The sequence below is a fragment of the Falco peregrinus genome, chromosome 3, assembly GCF_023634155.1.
Source record: "Falco peregrinus isolate bFalPer1 chromosome 3, bFalPer1.pri, whole genome shotgun sequence".
NCBI classification, from domain to species: domain Eukaryota; kingdom Metazoa; phylum Chordata; class Aves; order Falconiformes; family Falconidae; genus Falco; species Falco peregrinus.
In genome coordinates, this window is record NC_073723.1 from 77,672,258 (window position 1) to 77,690,244 (window position 17,987).

General features: G+C 39.7%; 1 protein-coding gene across 2 annotated transcripts in view; it reads right to left on the reverse strand.

Moving 5' to 3' along the window:
* Nucleotides 1–3,045: 3,045 nt before the first annotated feature.
* Nucleotides 3,046–17,987, reverse strand: part of INO80C (INO80 complex subunit C) — a 31,608-nt gene continuing 16,666 nt past the window's right edge. The window contains exons 2-5 of one of the 2 annotated variants that reach the window (XM_055800704.1): nt 13,351–13,461; nt 10,284–10,395; nt 8,516–8,583; nt 3,046–3,765 (exon numbers count right to left, since the gene is read on the reverse strand). In XM_055800704.1, coding sequence (XP_055656679.1) covers nt 3,634–3,765; nt 8,516–8,583; nt 10,284–10,395; nt 13,351–13,461 — 423 coding nt within the window. In that variant the 3' untranslated portion in view covers nt 3,046–3,633. Of the gene's footprint in view, nt 3,766–3,860; nt 6,196–8,515; nt 8,584–10,283; nt 10,396–13,350; nt 13,462–17,987 lie in introns of those variants that run through there. The other variant, XM_055800705.1, reaches the window with a different exon arrangement.

The following is a 17,987-nucleotide window of genomic DNA, read 5'->3' on the forward strand; positions in this document are numbered from 1 at the left end:
CCCCTCAGAGGCAGCTGGCCCCGCAGCCCTACAGCCCCCTGCGAGCCAGCCCCTGCCCCAGCCGCAGCACTGTGTCCTTGCAGCCCTGGGGCTCTGGACATCCCAGGCAGTTCAGCTACTTGCAGCCCTGGGGCTGACAGCTGCAGAGGCAGTTGCCTGCTTTGTCCAGGCCTTCAAAAGCAAACAGATCCACCCAAAGCATGGGGTAAATACAAGCTACTGAAGTCTTAAAGAAAAACCCTGAAAACCCCACAGCACGCTGGAGGTGATCCCCATCCCCAGTGTACGCTGGACCAGCAGTGTGTGGGGCTGGTAGCTGCACAGGAAAACAAGAGCCTGGCCTCTGGTGAACATCCTCATTCCTTCCTAGGGATAGGATAGATGAAAGGAAAATATGCTTTCCACCTGCCAAAAAGACTAAATCTTTGCCAGTTAGACCATACCTTGCAAGCTGTTGGACAAGCTCGCTCCCCATTAATGTCAGTGGGATTTCTGTGGGAGCTCAGCAACTGGTGTGCTGCAAGCCATTACAGGGATAACAGAGTGGGATGACAAGGAAACATATTAATGCAAATGCATGTGAGGCTGAAGCCATCCGTGGTCTGTATTAAGTAGTGAATTCAGGTGATACTTCACAGAAAGGAATGGTTATACTTGAACAAATTAGTCCTCACAGTGAGTGCTGGCTTTCTGCTTTACAGATGTGGCAGTACCATTAGTCAAAATACATTCTCCCCAAGTCTGAAATGGTATTCATTGCTGCTTCTTTTTCTGAATGCCTTTCTTTCGTCCTCTTTTCAATTGAAATTCAACTTTTACATGTTTATCTAGATAATGTCCCGTAAGTACTTTTACATATAAATGTAGTTCTCAATTTTGACTTCTATAGCCATCAATAAAACATACCTTAAAACTACTCCATGGCACAGATGAGCTCTTCACTTTATCCATATTTTCTCTTACATACAACAAGGGAAGTATTGCTCAATTCAGTTCTCTTATAGAAGGCATTGATGAGAGCAGCAGGTCCACATACTGTTCCCAAAAAGAACCTAGTCAGACTGAATGATGCCATTCATGAATGATGTCGGCATCGCGATGGCTGCTAGATCTTTTCAGTCCTCAGCTTCCTGCTAAAACAAATTCTTTCTGATTGTTCCACATAGCGAACTCTTGTCGATCAATGCAATGCTGAATGGTGCTGGTGGCTGACTCATCAGTCTTGGCTTGACGACTGCACAGTCTAATGAGTAAAAGTGAGGCACTACTGACTAAGAAAAAAGGGCCAGTAGCTAACAAAGGAAGAAACAAGGAAGGAAAGAAAAGGGAATCTAGCAGCCATCATATGGACAGAGAGCACTGAGAAGAGTCACTAGTGTTTTTGCCAAACCTAAGCTGTATTTATTTTTCTGATGCCAATTTATTCAGTAAGACACTTAGATTTTGAAAATGGAATGCATAAACACTGTGTGGTAGAAATTACCTGAGAAGCAACACCTAACATACAGTGCAGGAGTGCATGGAGCACTTCTGATGGTGAGGGAGCCTGGGCTCCTAAACAGCCATTCCCAAAGAACGTTAAAAATATTTGTGGGACAGAACAAGCTGGTGAAATACAATTTTCTGAGCTGCTATCTGCTTATTTAAAGCATAAATGATCTTACGGCAGTTCTATGTGGTTTGTTTTCATATAAATGTTAAGCTTATCTTGTAAACACATCTTCAGTATGTAAAGTAAGTTAAAAACATCCATTCTAAAACTTGGATGCAAAGAGAATGTGGCTTGGATGCTTACTGGCATGAAGAGAGATATCCTGTCTTATTCTTTTTTGTTCTGTAATACAGTTGTAGCATTATCTGGTATCCAGGGCTTTGAAGGATCTATTGTAAGCACGTCAAAGACTTTTTAAATTACTTTGGTTTTGTAAATATTAGATCACAAAAATGGAGGAATGAGTGCCACAGACTTTCATTAAACAATGTGTCCATTATTGTTTTTCCTGTTTTGGAGGTGGAATTAAACTAGCACTAGTAAGACTCTGCATATTTATTCTTTCAATAAGAAAAACCCCCATGTTCCAATATTACCATGTCTCCAGAAATGTGCGTTCAAGGTGCAGCTTAGACACTAACTAGTCACCACTGTGTGCTACTTGTGCAGTCAGAGAAAAGAGGCGCCTTGCACAAGATCCCGATGTCCATGACGGAGCTTGGGTCAGCCAGGACTGCTGTGCTGTGATCAGCGTCTCACCTCCTTAGTGACCCGGGCAGTCCAGGACTAACAAGCTGTGGGACAAGTCTTCCACTTGGTAGTTTTGCACATGGGCAGACAGCATTCCCACAGCAAGTGGTAACTCGCCTAGCAGCCTTTCTGGCTAACACCCTCTGGCTCAGACAGGTAAGGGAGGTAAGTTCACAGCTACAGGGCAGTTGGTGGAGTATGGGCATGAAGGCCGTGTGGTTGGAGGCTAGGAATGGCTGAGCCTGAACTTGGAGTCCAGATTAACACTTGACAAGAGTCTAAGGCTGGGCCAAATATGCAGAAGTGAGAAGACAACAAATCAGCAGCTTGTTGTAAGAAAGAGGACAAAACAAAAGAATGGGCAGAAAACCCTCTGCACCCTTGCCCCTAGACTCAGTTTCAGGAAATCATTCTGATGTTGGCATGCTACTTGTCAGCCCCCCCACAAGACTCCAAACTTCAGTCTCCTTCCTCTAAAATGTGACAACTTTCTGTTGCTGTTGGTTATTCTGGTACCTCATGATGCAAAGGTCAGTGTCCTGATGTAGGAGGTCTTCCTTGCTGAAGACCATCTGGGTGTGGATAGACCATATGGACAGCGGAATTCCTACTTTTTTTAGCATAAATCTTAAAAAGTCTGGGAAATTAGTACTTTTTCGTACTAATTAGTACTAATATTGTACTAACTAGGAAAGGCAGAAGAATAGTCAGGTTGTGAAATGAAGCATTCAAAAACTACAAAGTGTCATGATTAAGAGTTAGCTGGTGATTTGATTTGATCCTGTTATGCATACTCATTAGGATATTTTAAAAACAAGTTTGAGTCCAACTTTATTTATGCTGATGGTTCCTCAATGCAATATTTGTGTGAAGCTTTGTTTTCACAGGGCTCAGTACCATAATGGTCATCACAATAGCAGCGCTTGCTAGGTATTTTAGCTTCATTTTACAGACAGGACAAACTTCTTCATAGAGAAGTGGCCAATGCATCTGGCAAGGCAGGTTTAGAAGCTGGGATATCTTCATACCTTTTCTTTAATTCAATGACTGTTTCTTCTGAGCTAGAGCACTACATAAAATATACAGGGTAGAGATGAAGTCCTGTCTCTACAGAAATAAATATAACTCAGACATTATAGTGCAGATACATATCCTTAAGGTCTAAGTTATTCTGTTCACCAAACCAAATTGCTTACAAATTGGCAAAGTAACAAATATCAGCATTTATCAAAATTAAATCCATATGTTCTCCAAATCCATGTATCATCAACTACTTCCAGATGTAAAAATCCATGGATAGCTTTAAGGAACTTCAGTCCTGCAGTGAGTTTCCACCATGAGTCTCAAAATCAGCACTGTTCACAAGCGATATACAGCAATATTTCGTCTCTTCAGGAGACAATACTCGTTGCTTTCCTTAGAGCCAGGTATCCTGTCACCACATCTGAAGGGAGCATCCGAATATAGGCAAATTCTTCAATAGTGCTAAATCTTAGCTTGCTCTGGGGATCTGTGTAATTTGCCTGAAAATGAAACAATAGCAGAGACACTCTTCAAATAAAATCTTAAAACAGAGTACTAAAAAAAGTGTCTGATTACATGATGACAAAATAGTGACTTTCCAGTAACAGCACTACTGTTCTACCACGGGACCAAGAGTGTGTATTTTTTCTTTCTCCTTGTGTCAGAACTTAGGAGAAGTTAACAGACCCCTATAAAATCACATTAGAAATGCATTAAACATAACAGAGGGCTGAAATAGTTTCATAAAAAACACAGTGCAAAAGAAATTCCTCAACTCTCTAAACTCACCCTAGCAACTCTGTGCCTTGTGCAGTCTCTCTCAAGGCAGCTCTCCAAAGAGTCAGGCTGCTGCCAATAAATTACCCACAAAGAGGCTGAATTATGGGTGCTCTGATAGCTTTGGACCGATTTTCTCTTCCTGCGTACAACTTAGCTTTTAATTTACTTTTAAGTGGTTGTTAAAGCAAGGGAGTTTCAGCTTATGGTTCTGTGACTGAACTGATAAGAAATTTGAACTCAGCATTGTGCTTTGCTACAGATGCCTGTTTTCAGGCTAGCAGCCTGGCCAGCTAACCCTGGGCTACGCTTGTGTCCTCTGCTATATTTGGACCCTGGGTGCCTGGGAGCAGTGCCAGTTTCCTTCTGTCCTCTCCCCTTCCCCGTTGCTACAGAAACCTTGAGCTCAGATGAGCTTGTGGGCAGTGCAGGAGGCTGGGCTGGAAGAAGACAGGCTTCAGGGTATCGCATCTCCACTTTCAGCCTCCAGGACAATCACTGCCTGTTCAGCATTGGATTACCAAATGTCTGCCAAGGCTCTGAAAGTGTCTTATGTACCTTTCTTTAACAGGAGATGGTGGCTGGCAAGGACCAGGCAGTTGAGATCCCTCAAGACATTGCAACTAAGAAAGAAAAGGCCAGGAAAAGCCGGAGCATTCCTCCCATCCACACTGTTGAAGTGCAGAGCCCTCTACCATTTTTATGTTGGAAAGGATCTGTTGACCATGGTAACAATCCAGTTAATCACCTGGCTTGATAAGACTTAGCAGAAAATTAAGTGTTATTTGTAGCTTCTCTTTTTACAAAGAAATGCCAGAAGGTTAATTAAATGTAGTCAGCTAATTTTCAATTAATTTTCAAACAAATTGCAAAGTTAGGACATTAGGAGTAAATTTATCCTTGGTGCTAACTTCACGGTTGCAGCAGCTATAAATGTATTTCTACTTCTATTTCAAAAATCTGGCCTCGTGTAAGAAAAAGCTAATCAAGTAGACTGCTTTTCAATGTACATGATTCTGTAATAAGCTAGGCAAGCAACATCTGCAATTTGTATCGCACACCAGTCTAGGTTAAAAACATTATGGCAGTTCTTCACCATTCTGATACTTTGTATTGGGCTGTACTATTTGCAGTCACTAATGTATGGTAGCTACTCATTTATGCCATGACTTCAGTGTGAAAACAAACTTCACTGCTACTTCAGCAATAATTAAAACAGATTAGAAAAGTGAAGTAAAGTGATTTTGCAAAGAAAAAACTCTGTCATGTTTAGAAACTAAGTCAAAGGCCACAGATACATCCTCTTCAAATACAATGAATTAGTTATCTCAATCTGTTTCTATAGTAACAAGGCTGATGCATTTTCAGAAAATGAAGGGAAATATAAACATTTGAAGGTTTGGGGTTTTTTTTAAATCTGCTTTACAATGAATTACTGGTTTGCATATTAGAGTATCGGAATAGTCATCTTGCAAGTTTAGAAAGAATAATTTTATTTTGCAGTGTCAATACAGTAGATAATAGCTTTTGAATTCTAGGCTGCCTTACAAATTTAAATTGGCTGCTCTGCTTAGACCATTGGTGAAATTAATTCCATTTGTTTTACATACAGAAAGAGAAGAGGATCAGTAGAATATAATTGTGGCATTTCATATAACTGCAGGTATACTGATGAGAGTACTGATGAGAGTGGTTTAATACACTTCTCTTTATTTTTGTACCTGCTAGACCATTTAATTCTTCCCCAAATGGGTAATGCTAAGGAATTTATTTTACTTCCCCCCCCCCCCCCGCCCCCGGCCCCAGGGAATCCAGCATTCCCACAGAAAATATATTCTTACACAAATGCTTTCAGATTTTACATAGAAAATACAGGGACATGCTTCTTGCACTAGATTTCTAAAATATTCTATTAGCCCAGATACCTTCCTACTAACTAGGAAATTATTTTGAAAATATATTTAGTACTTCTTATGAAACATTTCTAGCATTGCAATGTAAAGGACACGCTGTCTCAGTTACCTTAATAAAAAAGATTTTTTTTAAACAGCATTTTTATCATAGTCTGGAGAAACCTTGCAGGCCAGGTAAAATAGGAAACTTGACTCACGATGCAATTAGAGGATGGAAATTAAGAACAAAAAAAACAAAAACTGGAAAGACAAAAAAAGAATACAAAAGCAGCACTGAATGGATTCATACAGAAAGCAGAGTATTTATACTGAGCTAGAATAGAACATATAAATCACTGATGGAAAGGAGGAGCTGACAAATTAAAACTGAGGAACTGAGAGGAAGACTCTTATTTCCTATGGCTAAACTGCCCCTTTAGCTGGTAGGGACACTCGCATCTATAACCTGCATCATCATCTCACTATAGGTGCAACGACTGACTAATTCTGAAATGCATCAAAGCCATGCTGGAAAGCATTATTTGGTTTCTTGGAGATAGGGCAGTGAAGAAGACTTATACCCTTATGCCTTCAGCCCCACATAAACCCCTCACAGGTCAGAGATGTTGCAGCAACTCTAATAAAACATGGTGTGAATGCCACTAACACTTGCAAAGCAGCTCTGAGGGGAGAGGATACAGGATGGGAACAGATGAATACCATTAAATGACCCAGTATGGAATTTTTGCTATTTTGGTGAAATCTACTCATTATTATTCCACATGTCCCCCTATCTACCCTTCCTCCATCTACTACATCTTTATATTGAATAGGGATACTTATGCAAAGTTCCTTATTCAACTGACCCCTGCTCCTTCTCTGAAAATAAGTTGCTATTACATCAAAGCAATACCCTTATGAGTAAAAGACTGTAAGTCTGCCTGGCTGGAGGGAATTATTTTCCCTGGGTTTGTGAGCAGTCTCTTCCACTTGCTGTCTGCCAGTTCACCTGAGGGAGATGTTGCTTTCCCATTCCTTCTTGAACACCAAGAGTTATCAGCCTCAATCCAAGCAACCCACTCCATTTCCCAGGCTGCTAACATTCCACCTCCAAGGTGCCTTATTTAAATGTGTTACTTAAAAAATGAAAGTCAAAGAAAACATATGCTATAAAATCAAGAACTCAAATGTTAAGATGTGCAGGATTAAAGCTGATGCTATAGCTATTCTTTGATACCTTGCGCTGTGTATCCACTATAAGGCAATCCTTAAATAAGTGCTCACTCTTTTCCCCCCGCCCCCAACAGGGACTTTGACCTGATTCAGTCTACAGAATGCAAAGTGCTGTGTTAACCTGCATCAACATAACAAATGTGTATATTGCGTATTTACAGACATCTCTATGAGGTGATATCAAGCCTGTGAGGTGGGCTAGCGCCCTATGGATGAGAAACAGATTGAACGGGGGGAAGGGACCCAGAAATTCTGTCTAAGGCTCTTTGACATTACAAAGGTTTCATTATTGTAGTTATTGAGTCTAACCATTAATTAACCCTTTTGATAGTCTGAAAAAGAACATTCTCATTCATTTCAATTGTAATAAATGCCTAGGCTTCTGCAAAAAAACCACAAAACACTGGAAACTGAAGGTGAAAAGTGAAAAGATATGCTGTTACTAACACCTGTTTTGTTTTAAGTAAAATTATTCATGTCACATAAGAACAGTGATAGCAGCAGATACAAATTTTTTCTTGGGCAGAATTCAATGATTTTACTCCTGTTTTGTGCCAACAGAATCTCTGGGGAATTCAGGTGCCAAACTGTAACTACCAACACTTCTGGAGCATGTGCAAACCGTATCTAACTCAAATGTGGGTTGGTTTTTTTCGCTTTTCTTTTTCTTTTTTCTTTAACAGAACCATGTAAAAGAGCCCATCTGTGACACACAGGCTATACATCTGCCAAACTCCCAGCACTGAAGCATGGGGGTATCTGAAATTCTCCAAAGTGCATGCCAAGTGTCTGTCTCCAGCTGGTTTGTTTGAGGGAAAGTTTGAGAGCAATGATAATAAGTTGGTGGTTTTTTTAATCTGGGCCAATCAATGTAATTTTTACTAATCTCCTTCTTGGAAATCGCTGAGCCATCTTTTTACAACTTTCTCTAAAAGGTATAACAAAATAAATCAGCCTCAGGCAAACACTCAGCATGGCAAGTTTGAGTCTTTGTAGTTAAAGCTTGGCAAAGTTAGCAGTCCTGGAAACCGTGGGCTACCAGCTTTCAATGTAACAATTTAGAGAATCAGAAATGGTGGGGACAGTGCAGACTCCACAGCTGGGAAAGTGGTGCGATAGCATGATGGCAGGACAAGGTATTTAATCTCTCCTGACATCTATTAACAACCTAGGGATTTTGCGATGTAGCAACAGTATTTGGGGTTTGGCCCTAAATCACCGGACAACTTACTAAGCACAAGGCTGAATAGGAACCTCATCAAGTACATCTTTTACAAAAGCATGCACCAGCTTTATTTCATTATGGAAACTGAGATGCCAATTTTGAAGGGAAAAATAAAATACTTACCGGAAGTCCTGAAATGTCCGAATATTTCTTGGCAGGCTTAAAGGAAGGAGGAGCATCAATATTAAAATCTAGAGAGAAAAAAAGGGATAAATTCAGAGTGCTATATATATCTTAAAACATAAACTCAAAATGTAAATAGGTAACAATACTTCTTTAGAATGCTGCCTTTACTTTCTGAGGTCTCTATTAACTAGCAACACTAAGGGCCAGAAATATGAAGCAGAATTACCTTGGAAAACATTTAGCCTGTTCGCACTGTGAACAGCAGCCTGATTCTGCTCACCTCTCCGATACCAGTTCAGTAAGCAGAACTGCCCTCCCAAAAAGGAAAAATGTGAGAGCTACCTGGAACGTGTCGATTTCTTCCAAGCCTTAATGGATTCCCTCACAGTCAGTTATTTGCAAAGAATAGCCATTATCATACACATGCTTTATGCTAAGACCACAAAACACGGCTCAAGACTGCAGCTCTGAAATACTATAATCCAGAAAAGCAATCTTTTAAATCAGTTAAATCTTTAAGCATGTACCACTTCAAGCCCAGTCAATGACCTAGAAAATTGTCTGAATGTTTAAATTAAATGATGGAAATTGCTGTTCTTTGGTGCCCTTTAGATAGCAACTCTCATTCATAAACATTTTTAAGATACAATTGGTACATTTAAGTAGTTAAATCCCCAATTTTGGTTGTTTACAAAAATATCTTGTACCTGACTAATTTCTTTCCTCCTTCCTAATCTCCCTTGTACCTCATTCAGATGCTACTACGATCGAGTCAAATGCTCCATCCATATCAAATTTCTAACTCATCATCTCATAATTCAAAAGACACTAATGTCACAGCTGGTTTTAAATATGCAACTGAATTTTTTGCCTTACCTTCTTACAAACAGAACGTAATAGAAATAGCAACATCAGCAGATTGTCAGTTACAGTAGCCAGGTACACATCGTAATCTGCATTTTTCTGTAACAGTTGTGTCTAAATCGCTTCAAAAAAATGGCAAGCTTTTTTTGCATAAAACACTGAGTCTGACAAGAAGTATATGCATATATTCAATTCTGAAATGCCTCCACTTGCTTAAGTAAAACCTAAGGATCACATTCTGCCTCCCGCTATGTTCAAAAGTATCCTACTTTACCAGCAGACTTGAAGCATATGTAGATTAAGAGCACTGCTGTAACTCTGCTCCTGTAGATGTACACCAGTTAGAACTGCTAATCAGGACTACTAATAGTGTAGTTTCAGCTGTGCTGAAATAAATAGGGGATGTAGAATTTAAATCTCCCAAGAATCTAGGATAAGGAACTGGATAGGAAGCTGGGGCTGAGGTCTAAGCTACTGCAGGTAGGTGACTTTGCAGAATCTATTTGAAAATAGTTCAAAGATAGCTAGCCAAGTAGCAGCCACCCATCAGAAGACATTTCAGGCTGTACGCAGAGGAGGAGGCTCCTCAGTAGTGAAAAGGTGAGAAAAAACTGATGGGAACAAGGCGTTTCTGACCTGGTTTGCATAAATACATTTCCATTATGAAATTCTCTCCTCAAACGTATTTGAAGTTTGTCACAATACTCCAAATTATTTGCTTCCCCCTACTTTCCACTTAGGCTGCCAAGTGTGATTGGAGTAGTCTTAAATGTACTACTGGACCCTGTTGAAAAGCAGGAAACTGCATGCACTGATGAAATAATTTAGGTTTGTTTTAAAGAAAGTTACTTGTGTGGATTTTATTATTTATAAATACATGCAAAGTGTCTAAGCAGCTTACAGCTAGGATCATTTAGTTGCCATGGCAATGCCCTTTCAGAAGCAAGAATTTGTTTTAGGTTCTTCCAAGTTCTGTTCTTCTTGCCAGCTGCTGCTCCACCAATGCCAGAGTGCTAGAATTAAAAATACGGTGTTTAGAGAAAAAAATAAATAAAGAATACTACTTCAAAGCATGACACTTGTATTTCATAGTCTTTCTGATACTCTCATCTTGTCATAAGCCATTTGTTATCCTCACTTATTTCATCAGTAGGCTAATATACTGTACACTTTAATCTTGGCTGCAAGAAAAACAAAGCTTTTTGAACTGTGTCAAAGCTACTGTGTTTACCATTAACTGAAGGAAATGAAAATCTGCTTTTTACATGGAAATAGAAAATCAATGTGTTTAGGTTTAGCCTGAGATTAGAGGATTCTGTATGTACTTACCATCATATCAGAACTTATTATTATGAAGCTGTGTCTAAAATTGTGATTACATGGCTAAATTTTCTCTCTCCTTTTTATGGCATATTACAGGTGCAGCTCTAGCTCCTTTGACAAATTACCCATGACTGTAGAAAACACAACTGATCTTGCAAAATGTAATAAATGCTATGAGAAACTTTCTGGAAATTTTATTTTCCTTTCAAAGGACAGAAGACAGAAGAATAGAAGTAATAAATAGAATGTTGGCTGTCAAGACAATTTCGCATTTTGAAAGGTACATTAATAGAAGGCTTGCCACAGGTACTACAATGGTAGTTTCAGTTATCAAATGTGATAGCTACAGAGTAATTTACTTATGTCCCTCCAGAGATAGAAGCTGCACAACATACTGTACTACTTCTACATGATCAAAGGACACATATTTACAGCTCTACTTCAGGAAAGAAAATGTTCTTACAATTGGGGTGTTGTTGTTATTTCTGTTAATAATTACTACCTGTGACATCGGTCTCAGCAAAACTCAGCAAAGTTCTGCAAACACACTTCTGCTGTGATTGGTTTATAAATTAGCCTGTTAAATTGCTAAGAATTATAGGAGGAAAGATTCAATTAGAAAGCTTTTTTCTGTAAATGTAAGTTGTATTCAAAAAAGATGCTCATGAGCTAATGACAGGTGGAGGTTTGGCAATGGATATCCAATACAGAAGGTATATGCAAACGTTTGCTCTGAGGGTAACACCTTAGTAACCTAGAGATCATTGTAAAATAGAAACGGCTGGAATACGAGATGAAAACAGATGTACTACCACACTACTAATTCAAATTCTTTACGTGAATTTTCCCCAGATCATTCCATAATGATTTTTTTCCCCCAGTAATCTGGTTTCTTAAAAGCAACTACTGGATTTATATGAAGTCAGGCCTCCTAGGAATGGGGCTGGGTATCACCTCACATACCTACAAGCAAAAGGCAATGACTGCCAAGCGTGAATGAACCAAGCTACCTCTGCGCTAGTGAAGTTCAGGGAAAGCTGGAGCTAGGACAGGTGGAGCTATTCATTGCTCTGTACAACTGTCAGAAGGTCTTCTTCCCCGTCCCCGTTGCCAAGGGATGCAAATTCCATTCAGGAAGTTTAGAAAAAGGTAAATTCTTCCTTCTTTGCTTTTAAGTCTATCCTCTGCTGTGAGCTAATGGTTCAAACGTGGGTGTATTTATGAGAGATAGGCATTATTTGATTTATTTTCTTGCTTTTAAGGGAAATTAGGCTGGAAGGATGCAAGAAGTGATCCAGATTGTTACTAGCAGTTCATACCGATGAAAAGCTAGTTAAAACTCAATACATTTCTTAAATTAGTTACTGTATTGGGGAGGATAATTTAATGTTTTTATTATAACTCCCTATTATTTCTTCAGCTGTTGCCAAAGGCCCTGTACATTCATTATTATTTCAAGCATGTAGACATTAGTATTTTCCTTTTTGGAAAAGGTGATGTCCCTCTAAGAAATGAAATATCAGCACAAGGCCTCATGGCTATTTAAATACTATATGGAAGCTACATGGAATGCCTCTGGGAGCAGATGGAGCTTTTCCAATAAGCCCCATTTCTCGAAGAGGCTGGTGCTCACTGGAGGATTACAGTGAGCAAAGTATACAGTTGTTTGAACGGCCCTCTTGTGACAGAAGTCACCTGCAAAGCAGACATAGAGCAGCTTGCAAGTCAGAGATTAATTTTATATCCTCTGCCAAACCTGTGCTTAGTGAGCTGTGCGATGCCCGATTACTCAGGTTTTATGCTGTGGGATATTGTATCTTATTCATACAGAATAAAATCTGGGATGAAATCCTTCTTTGTAAGTACTGGCTTAGGACCAGCAGTCTGAGAAGTTTGCTTCTAGAAAGCATTTGTACAGTGTGCCAATGAGTTGGCCCTGGCACAACAAGATAAAAAGATATTAAACCCAAACCCAGCAGCGACAGCATTACTAGCTGTAGTCTTCCTTCACCCTCCCCCCCCGTTTAAACTTCAGAGTGGTTTAGCAGCCTGTATTTCATCAGCTGTCAGAGTTTACATGACTTCTGAATGCCAGCAGGCCAGGCTTCTGGGGAGCATGGAGCATTTACTTCTAAATCTAGCAATTACTGGAAGAAGGGACACCACAGGTCTGTTAAAGAGTTTCAGAGACTGGGAGAGGAGCAAAATGACAGTTGCTAATAACTCTCCAACTGATTTCTAGTTCTATTGCTTTGCAGCCTGCCTTGGCTAGGAACTGGGAGATGCGTTTCCTACATTCACAGCAGTTTTAATTGTTCCTCTCTAGCTGTGTTAGTTTGCGAGATACCACACCATAAAGCTTCCGCACTTACCTTGATCTAGCAGAGTTTCTGACTCTGTTCCAGAATTTAATATAATAGTTCTGCCTCTGGACCAGTGCCATTTTCATGCTATAATATAGTGTGTGCTTTGGACCATAGTGTGGCATGGAGTTGAGGTGAATTTCTTCAAAATTGTCGACCTTTTATTTGGCTGTTAAGCTGACTTTCTTAATATTTACATTAGCAATATGGCTAAATAGAAACCTAGTTAATGTTTTATTTGAAGAGGTCAGAATTTCAGATTGTTAAAAATAATATACTTACGATGAAGTTTGGATCTTTAAACGGCAATGGCTTGACAGCAGTTTCCACTGATCCTGTGTTAGAGTCTGTGTTCAGAAATTTGTTTTCATTCATGGCCTCCCCACCTGCACTCTGAAGAAAAAAAGACAGTCTTACTGAATGTTATGCTAAGCAAGTTTAACTGGAGACAGAGCTGTCTGCTGTATTACTTACCTGTTGCCTTTTTACCCTTCCTATCTCTTTTGAATCTATTTAAAGATGTTGCATGTCAGCAGTGGGGAAGCATGAAACAGAATATTTTTCAAGCAATTTACAGCCAACACATAAAGGGGAGGAGGGGGAACAGAAAAGCCAAAGCCTACTGAGTAAAAACAGCATTGGGTTTATTTCAGTATTAATGAAAGCCATCTCTATAAAGTGCAAAACAGCGTGTGAAACCTGAAACAGCAGAAATGTACATTGGATCTATTTCAGAATGTTCCATATTAGAGCATTAACAGGAATATATAAAATTTATAGAAAGGGTTTTTTCAAGGTTGTAAAGAAAAATTGATTAATCAGTTTATTCTCTGTCCTTGGGTTCAATCGTGCCTGAGTGAGAATTGAGAGATAAAAAAATTATATATATTATTTTTATATACAAGCCTCACAAAATCTACACAGATACTAGTTGGTGTTTTCTAGGCTTTTCTTTATGGTTTACTTATTTAGCTGGAAGAGCTGTTGGAGAAGGGGTGTGTGTGATTGGAAAGCTAAAAAAGTTGTGTGGCAGTCTAACCAGTTTCTGATAGTTGTGCATAACTGCCTTTATGTTGTTTTTTGTGAATGCCCTGTAAGTCTCCACACTACCAGAACAAGCCCATGCAACATACACAAATGTTCCTTGTGAAATCCTGATCCATACTGAAGCCAATGAGAATTTTGCCAGAGTTTGGCAGTTCAGTCAATAAGATTTCATACCTTGATTCTTTTTTCTTGAAGCACAAAGAACTTGGCTAAAAGCTAAATCAATATTTACTGAATGGGTGGTTAAAATGTTTCTCCATCTTCAGACAGATAATGCTTAGGAAAAAAGAATGTTTTCCTGTGAAAACCTGCACTGCAAAACCTTCTGTGTTGATACAATCCTCTTACGTAAGAGAAAAAAAAATATCATTATTATTAGTGAATTATGGGAGAACCTCTAGAAACTGAGACTATATAGCTAAGGCCATGATTCAGCATATCCTTCTGCATGTGATTACAAGGGAAGTGTTTGTATACGTAACTACATGCATAAGTAATTACAAGATCAGGAACCAGGCAAGTTGAACACTGGGGAAATGTATCAGTTATCCAGCAGTGCCTGTTCTTAACATAGCAAAGAGAGGTCTTAAGTATGTTATAAAGAAGCATTCAAGTAAAATAGTCATGTTTCTAATGTCTTATTAAAATAAAATGTATGAATAGAGATGATCTATTTTCAAAACAATAGTCAGTCCTCTGTAAGCTCATAGTACAGGGTAATACTGCCATAACATCAGTGGAAGCAACGTTGAAGTCTGTAGCTTAAACTTGATTCTTCCCTTGCTGAGGACAATATTAAAAGGCATTGACTGTCAGAGAAACAGAAGAAATGCAGATGGATATTTAGAAACATGCATAATGTTAAAGTTAGCCGAGAAAATACCTTCAGCAATCCTGAGTAAAGTTGCTTTATACAATGAGTTGCTAGGTTTCAAACTATACTCTTGCACATGCATGCTTCCACCACTTCAGATTTCAGCAGCACACATTAAAGTCAATCATGAGAAAGACAAGGCTTGAGATACAAGACTATTTTTTGATGAATAAATTACCTCTGATACTTCTCATTATCAGTGTAAATTCTCTAAGTGGAGGAATCAGCATTCAGTTATTCTTCAAAGTGTCCTTGCCTTTTATTTGGTACAATTTGATTGATTTTAAATTCAGTCCTGCAGTTTTTTATTAATCACTTTATCACTTTTGCCCCTCCAGTGACCTTCTCCAAAGTATTCTGTTGTTTATGGAACAGGTTTTGAGCAGCATTTTAACAATATCTCAAAACAGTATCTAGTATTTTGAGACAGAGCAAATAAAAGTAGTTAAACAGTAAAGGGAAAGAAGTTTCCTTATACATATAGTCCTTAATTTCTGCAGCTGGGTACACTTAATATATTACACTCACTGTCTTCAGTGGGTTTTTTCTGTGTGGATTCAGTGCTAATCTTGCTGGCGCATTGGGAAGGAAAGTAAGGAACTGTTCCTGGCAGGACAATTCCTGAATGTAAATTCTACACGTAGTTTCTTTTCCGGACCAGCCCCTAAGGGAGTTCAGGTAATAGTGCTGCTAAGAGTCGAGATAACTCATGTTACAGGCCAGATGTTAATTTTGTTTGCGCCGGTATCCTTTGCACAGCGTTAGAGGCAGCAGGATCTGGAGTAGCAGCTGCTGCTTTTCTGGGCCATGTGGACATCCAAGTCATCCTCCAGTCCCAATGAGACACATCACTAGTAGCTTCTGGATCTGTCATGGACAATTTGAGAGCAGTGGTTTCCCCTCCAAGGCAAAGGGTGCAGGCTGGTGTGCAGGACTGTATAGCAACATGCATACCATAGTGGTATGCAACCGATACCATGATTTCAGAGCCCTGTGATAGACTGGGAAGCAAATAAGACCGAGCACTATGATCCCAGCTGAATGTTGGGAACTGAGATAAAGAGACACTGTAGAAGCATGCCAGTTTCCTCACTCAGCATTGCTTGTATGAAAACTCTGATTTTTAGCAGGAGCGCTATGGAAAGGATGTTCAGCTAATGTGGTTTTCTTTCTGGAAAAACATTAAAGAGTTGAGTAGAAGCACTGCTTCCAGAATAATGTGCTATGGCACAGAGGAGTGAACTCTGGCAAGCAGAGAGCTTTGGAACGCTCTCTGTGCAGCCTGCAGAAGTCTCAGCTGATACCCTCAGCAGTTTTATAGCCACAAACTGAAAGTATCTCAACAACCTACAAGCCTGTCCAGACTATGTTTTAAAATGCCAGGATTTAAAGCATAAGCAACATCATTTTATGTTTCAGGTTTGTTTTCTGAAGGTCTTTTTTAAAGGCAGGGGGAGATGCCAAATGAATTTTAACCAATATGGATCTACCTTTGTACAGCAAACCCCACGTTTCCTGAAAGTGAGTAATACAATGGCAATACAAAACATTATTTACAGCCTGAAAGAAGATTCCTCAGTGAACAATTACTGTACAGTAAAGGTAATCTTTAACTTGTAACATTAACTGAACAAATCTCTCCTTAATGTGCTTGTTAGCTTGGATGTTTAGTTTGGAAGGTAGTTTGTTCCTCACTGCCATGTGTTGGGGCAAACAAACAGGAATGAATTCAGATCCCCTTTGCAGTCCCACGAAGAGCAGAGCAAGGAAGCGCCTGTCACGGGGAACACACACTTCTCAGTGTGTGCTGCAACCTCCCCTATCCCACCACCTCACAGCCGGTCCCCAGCACATGTTCTCTAAACCCCTCACACCCTGTGCCCTAGGATAATCCCAAATGCTTTGCAGTAGGGCTAGAAAGCGTAATCATGGGCTGAAACTCTCGACAGCTTCTTTAAAGCTTCTTTTTAACCGATCTTGTAAACATCCTTTATGGGGAGCTCAATATACACTTCAAGTAGAGAGACAGTGAAGCGACTTTTAATCTGCACTTTATAACTAAAATGTGTCTTTTAAACAGTGGTTTATGTAACTAGGGCTACTGAGAATTTGTGCTACAACAGTCACTAAGCAGTATATTTTTTTCTCCATAGGTTGTTGAAGGTTATAACAACAAAGAGTCGCGGGTGGCTTTACATTTACATGGTACATCTGCACTGACAAATGGAAGGTGTGATTTCACTGCAGCTGAACATGCTTATGCTAGTTTCCTTCCAAATAACAATAAAAACACCAAAGACTGCAGCTAAGCCATCAGTAACTATATTCATCCTTTGAAGTCCATGCTGCCACCCCTTCTCACGTTACCTCTGTTCTCCTCCCAGCACCCTCCTTAGCCAGGCACAGAGCAACCTTGACTGGAATGGCATGTTTTAAAAGTTGTAGACAGCAGGGCAAAGGCTTCTTATAAGACTTTTACAATTTTATTCCCTTTATAAAGTTGTGTATATGTGCTTTAGCTGAATTTTTGACTACAACCACAGTGTGACAGGTTGGCAACCTCTATCACTCCTGGGATTGATGGGAGCTATAGTGAGGGGTGCTGCTTCTTTTTTTGCATTTCTTTTCACAAGACCATCTATACAGTATTCAGTGCATCCCAGCGGGGTGGGACAGTGTCCTCCCTGTTACGTACTAGGACCAGGTGACAGTCAGTGTGGGAGGAAGCTGGCTGAGGATTTCACTTGGTTAGGAGACAGCAAAAATGCGAGACAGTGCAAAGACCTGCAGCAAACACTTGGATGTCCTAAGAGGTTTGTTGTAAGAGCAGCCAAGTCTGGGGAAGAGACCTGAGCTAAGCTCTGCTAACTTAAGACTGGTTTCTTTTGAATAAAGCCAAACCCCAGGAATGAGCCTAGTTTGGACCCTACTGTATGTGCTGTCTGTAGTGGGAGAAAACACACACTGGGAGGCTGCCTGTTCACATACTACTTTCAAT